The 6,407-nt window shown below is 39.6% G+C and overlaps 1 protein-coding gene across 1 annotated transcript in view; it reads right to left on the reverse strand.

Moving 5' to 3' along the window:
- The window catches only part of zgc:153039 (uncharacterized protein LOC767698 homolog), a 73,434-nt gene extending 67,826 nt beyond the window's left edge, over positions 1-5,608 (reverse strand). The window contains exons 1-2 of the mRNA XM_046074324.1: positions 5,042-5,608; positions 1,430-1,564 (exon numbers count right to left, since the gene is read on the reverse strand). Coding sequence (XP_045930280.1) covers positions 1,430-1,564; positions 5,042-5,261 — 355 coding nt within the window. The 5' untranslated portion in view covers positions 5,262-5,608. The remainder of the gene's footprint in view (positions 1-1,429; positions 1,565-5,041) is intronic.
- Between the last annotated feature and the right edge of the window lie 799 nt (positions 5,609-6,407).

The following is a 6,407-nucleotide window of genomic DNA, read 5'->3' on the forward strand; positions in this document are numbered from 1 at the left end:
TGATATAAATCATCCACAGGAGGTCACGACTGCAACAACTGAATTACAGGGAGACAAAGCTGTATAATATTTGTGTGTCTAAATGATGGAGATGGCCTGTCCTGGCTGATAAGCAGCACTGACTGGGGTCATTTACCAGATTCCTGGCAGCAAAACATACTGCCTTCCATTAAGTAGCAAACTGTGTCCTATAGTGCAGTTAATGACCATATCAGTCCCCATTCATTGTCACAGACAATGCTACATACACTTCACTAAACACAGTACTAAAATGAGGAAAGTCTGTCTTTGTTCGGTGTGGCAAGGGGCTCTACGTGTGTGCTCCTGATATCTTGACCGATGACGATGCTAAGCTGCGTTTCGACCAAAGGAACTAGACCCCGGAAATAGGAACCTTTGGGGGAACTCACTGCGTTTCCACCGCAGGGACCAGGGTCTAAATTTAGTTTTAGGGTCTTTATTTTGCCCACCAAAGAGTCCCTGCTTGCAGCGAATTTCTGAATGGACGAGTAGAGGCTACTGGCTTTAAATTGAGCATTAAATGTATTGCTCTGACATAGCAGCTAGCGTGCAGCGGTGTGTTTAGACCTGGTGGAGCTACGCTAAAAACAGGGTCCTGAGTTGTTATTTTAAGTTTTCATCAGTCAGGATATTTTTACACAGAGCCGAAGTCGGTCTCCCCTTCTCCAAAACAAGTGGAACAGCTGATAACAGTAGGTAATAAAGCTCGTTAAAGATCCCGTTCCTCCGACGCTCAGGCGACTCAGACGTGAGTGCTGCCAGCTGATCTGCAGCTCTTGTCGGCTGGAAATTTTTGGAAATAACCTTCCAAACTGTAAGAGTTTTATTTTTGTGTTGCTTTCTCTGTGCTGGAGTTATTTGAAGAACTTGATGGCTTTATCCAATGTGTTATTAAATTTGTAACGAACTCTATCGTGTGGCCCTTCATTATACTCCCACACAAAAAAAAATACAATAGTTTTTACAATAGTCCAATCAAATCTGATGTTCATTTATATATTTTGCTCATGGATAGTGGTTACAAATAATGATGCCTGTGCATCGCTTTGTAAGGCATAGGCCTACACAGGCCTTCGCAGGTCTTTAGACCACGGTGGAAACGCACACAACAGTGGGCTGAAGGAACCTTTTAGTTCCTTGAAAAGAGATCTTGGGACGGGTGCTTTTGGTCAAAACGCTGATAGTACGCTGACTGGTGTGTTTGTGTGTGTGTGTGTGTGTGTGTGTGTGTGTGTGTGTGTATTTGTACTTCCTGCATAGTGAGGACGGGGACAAGTTTTTAACCAACAGAGTGAGGACATTTTTGGCAAGTGAGGATATTTTGGCCGGTCCACACAACTTCAAGGGTGAAGTTAGAATTAGGTTTAGGTTAGGGGGTAAGGATTACGGTCAGCACTGAAAAGGATACAATAGGCTCCCCCGGCATCCAGGGCTCCGTTGGTGGAGATGGCACAGACTGACAGCACGGTCATGCTGATGATGAAGTAGGCCACCAGGAACATGGCAATAGCTTGGTACAATCCGGACTGTCCCACCACAAAACCTAGCCAGACAAAACACAAACACAGTCAGATCTTTCCAGAAAGTCAAAATGAAAGAGACCAACGTACAAAATGACTCATCGCACAACATCCCATCCTCTCTGGTTGTGGTTCCAGTTTCCTCTTTAGGAAGCACTGTAACTTTTTTTTTTTTAACCATTTTCTGACATTCAGACCAAAATAATCATAAGTCAATCATCAATCAATAAGAAAATAATCAACAATCAAAATAATAGTTAGTAGCAGCCCTATTAACAACAGGAATCATTTTCTCAAAGAAGGGGGGGACATTCTGAGATTTACTTAATTTTGCTCTGATTCTAAGTAAGAATAAGTGCCATGCATAAATGTTAAAAGATTTCAGGCTTGGTCACAACTTTCATATTTAGGAAATGCGTGATAAAAATAAATTGTGATTAAAGTTGCTAAAGTGTGAAATGTAAGAATTCTGGGGAGTTTGGAAGACACTATATAACAAAACATAGGTACGACATGAATCATGAAACAAATATATTATATATATATCCTGGCCATGAAACTTGTTATGTTCCGTCTAATTTAGACTGCATTACTTTTAGCTAGGTGGACCTGATAAACTGGTAACTGAGTGTAGCTGATTGGGTTGTAAAATGAAATGCAGTATGTAGTTCCCTTCTGCAACAAAGCAGATAAAAAACACAATAACTCTAAAATGGTAAACAGAAATAACCTGTATTGCATGGAGCACTGCCGAGGATGAATATGAATTTAAGAATCTCATAGCCTGGACAGCAGATTCTTTAGGGTGAACAGGCTGTGGCATGGTGGGTACTATCCTTTAGTATCTTTTGGGCTCTGCGCAGACACCTCACTGATATCACTGAGGATGTTATGGAAGCATACAAGCATTTGAAACAGTCTAAAAAAAAAGCTGAGCTAACTCACTTACATCCGCTTTTAAATTATCCTCAAAAATCGATGCCAAACTTACTTGCTGACCCCTGAACAAGACTATGGTTTTGTTTCCTTGAGATCAAGAAAATTATCCCATTATCTCGGGAAAACAACATTTGTTATTTCGAGATAATAACTCGAGATCTTGAAAAAAAATAAAATAAAATTTTCTTAATGTACTGCCACTTAGGGCTTCCGTACTTTACCCCTCCATCTGCAAATACACAAAACTAGTTCAGATGCAAGCAACAGCTGACAAGAATAACTAAATTATCAGATCTCCACAAGGGAAGTCATGTGCATCTCATCAAAGTGTGAGAGAAGAGATCAGTGTCACTTTACACCATGTCAGATGCACATTTTCCACATCATCGCCACTTTCTTCTACTGTCACGTTTGACTGTACTTACATACAATCAATGACTGTGACTAACAGCATATTGCTGCTGTTTTCGTAGTCTGCTTTTATCTACACCACATGATTAAAAGAATCAGAACCAAAATCAAATGGGAAAGGCACGAATGCAGGGGGCACAATATTCAACTGATATATGTATGATTCTGTTTTGATTTTTACACCATAAAAATATAACTTCAAGATTTACTGGGAAATGGCCGGTCACGATAATATGTGTATGATGACAGTTTAATTTTAAAGACATGACAACAGCACACTTGTCTTCATCGTCATCTATGCTGAGGCTTTAACAGCTGATGAATCTACAATAGTTTCACATCCACAATGAAACCACTGTTAGTTCCTGTGTAGGCTGGCACATTAACAGTGTGAGAGTAGTAGTCTAAAGTCAGGCATACAGCTACTATGTGTGTATGTCTGTGTGTGTGTGTGTGTGTGTGTGTAGACAATGTGTGTCCACTGCACAGCAGCTGACATCTCATGAGACTGGAGGGGGGGGGGGTGTACAACAGGGAGAAAAACACACAAGCACAACACTCCTATAACTGCAACAGTGAGAAGAGAGAGAGGAAGAGATGAAGTTACATGGGAGAGGGCGGTTTTTGGTGCTTCTCGGTTGTCCTTTGACAGCAGAAATGTGAAACTGTGGATTGCATGACATATGATTACTAGCTTCACACTACATTTTTCACAGGAAACCTTGTACCTTCTAGACGTGGTCCAAAATGACTTGGCCTTAAACTTACACCATAATACTCTAAATGACAACGAGGGATCCTTCCTCTAAATGAAGCTGAATTTAGTGCCGCACAACAAGAACTGACAAGTTTCACATTTACATTTTGGGGAAACTGTTGGCACTATTATATTTTGCAGAACTTAATTATGAAAAGCCTGAGTGTCTGAAGCTTAACCCTCCCTGCCAGAGCGGGACCCATCTGACTGGTCAAATTATTACTTAAAACTCCAAAAATAGGTTCAGCACTTAAAAAAAAAAAACATAGCCCTACATCTTTGCTGTGAGCAAATGTTTATGAACGTTCACCAAACTGAACGGACTGCTAAATATAATGGCATAATACAGATCGATGCAGTCACTTTGAATTTAACTGATGATTTGATCTGGATCAAATCAAATCAGGGCACATAGAAATAAAGCAATGCACATAAAAGTTGCAGACTATTTCTCACACTGCTGCTACAGGGTTGACAGAGGCACAAAAACAGAAACAGTAATGCATTAGGGATGGACAATAAAACAATAACAATAATTATCGTGATATAATTTTTTTTCAATAACAATATAACAAATGTTCAATAAATATTCAATAAATGTTTGATTTGATTCACTTGAATCACACACAAATTAGGACTGAATTTTTAATTAAGATATTTATTTTGTTGAGGAAAAAGGACAGAAAAAAAGCTTTTACTTAATTTTACTCGTGCATATTTGTTGAAAAAGATTTTATCATAATTGTTTTGAATGTTCTCCCTCAGATTTGTGAGGTAATCCACTGTTTGGAATCAAATGTTTGTCATGTTCTGACCATAAAGATAAGTTTAAACCACAATTAACCATCAGGTTTGTTCAACTTTCACTGAGGAGCAAAAATCAGCCTTTAAACTCTAAAACTTTATATCATCATAACATTTTTGGCCATATCGTCCAGCCCTAGATTATATGAAAGCTGTAGTGACTACCTTAAATCTTAAAAACCCCTCTGTAATTCATCTGCTTCTTAATCTAATCTGATTTATGAACAGGACTGAGTTAATGAGGGAAATTATAGGACACAAAAACTTTTAAAAGATCCGTTTGAATGCCATTAAGCACAACTTTCTTTCAATGAAATCAACGAATAGAATGGGTTAACACTAGTGCCGCCATGGTTATAATATAGAGCAAAGTTACTATTACAGAAACAACTCAAATTTGATGAATGGCTTGCACACCGAAATCGCCCAGTAGCTCTTAAAATGGCCAAAGCTATGTTTTATACCATGAACCTTTACTGACAAGCAAGGCAAAATTAAAATCTCAGAATTTTGAATGGGGTTTGTTTAGAAATCACAACAAAACGGTGTGCAGTGATTAACGTGGACGTCTGTGATCATCAGCACTCACCAATTCTGAGAAACACTACCACGCTGAACATTGACAGCAAGGTAGGGATCACCACACCGAAGAAGATGGAGAGTTTCTGTGGTTGCCGCTGATGGGTGGACCTCTGCCTGGGGCTGCCCGGGTGCTGCTCCGGGGCATGCCCGGCCGAAGCCGACCGCAGCTCGGATTCATTGGCGCTGGCTGAGAGGCGGTAGTTGAGGAGAGGAGTCCGCTCTGTCATTGTGAAAACTGCCCCTGTACAAGCTTCACAGCTTCATGAAGTGCTCTGAATGATTTCCGACAGCTTCGCCGGCTTTCTCACACACGTTAATTACAGTTCCAATGTTTTGCTCGGAAGTTTAGTGACGCGTCCTGATGGTAACAACTCAGCCATACCTGGCTACATGGCTACATGAGTAGGAAATAAGTGCCTTCGTTATCAATAAAAAATAACGTAAAAGAAACCCAGCGTAGTAAACCTATATATTAAAATGAGCAGTCCTTACACGTAACATTAAAAAGAAAGTTAAATGTACACGCAAGCTGCCAATGCCTCGCCTCTGTTACACTGGACTCTTTCCAAGTTACTGAGTATCACGTGACGTACGAACGGTTTGTAGCCTCCGTCTCATGTAGAACTTCCGGTTAAACCTTTCAGTAGAAAAGCTGACAAGCCAGTAAAACGCTTGTAAAAACTACCACAAAACATATTGGAAATAAGTATGGGTGTCATTTACACTGGGGACGCTGGGGACATGTCCCCAACACTTTTTGTAATCGCAGCTGTTGTCTTTTGTCCCCATCACTTTTTGTGACACATTTGTTTAAAATGTTCTTAAAATAGCTTGCAACAAGAAACGTTAAGCAAAAAATGAAATGCTTTGAGATAAAGTTATGTGCACAATAACAAAACATGCATTGCAATGTAAATATAGAAGAAACAAATGTGCATTGTCCAAAAAAGTAACTTAAGTAAAAAGCTACAAAAAGTTTTTTTTACCTGCCACCTGCACTTTGTTTCCCTTTACATAAATAAAGACATATCTACCATATATTGGTGCAGAAATGCAGGAAATTAAATGTTTAATGCTCAAAATTTACTGGGGGAGGACCCTCCAGAACCCCCACTCGTAGCCTATATTTCAGCACTGAATATTTCTTCAAAATATTGAGCCCTTATGTCCCCACCACTCAACACAAAGGAAGCTACCTCAACAACAAACACAAATTCAGTTGGTTTTCTTGCCTTAATGTATATACACATCCTACTATAACATATCAGACGAATTAATGGTACCATAAAGAGCCACTGACTGGTGTCAAGTCGTGCGGAATAATTCACAATACTTAAATTTGAATCGAAATTTCTGCTACTTCCGTGTTTGTC

The sequence above is a fragment of the Micropterus dolomieu genome, linkage group LG17 (assembly GCF_021292245.1).
Source record: "Micropterus dolomieu isolate WLL.071019.BEF.003 ecotype Adirondacks linkage group LG17, ASM2129224v1, whole genome shotgun sequence".
NCBI classification, from domain to species: Eukaryota; Metazoa; Chordata; class Actinopteri; order Centrarchiformes; family Centrarchidae; genus Micropterus; species Micropterus dolomieu.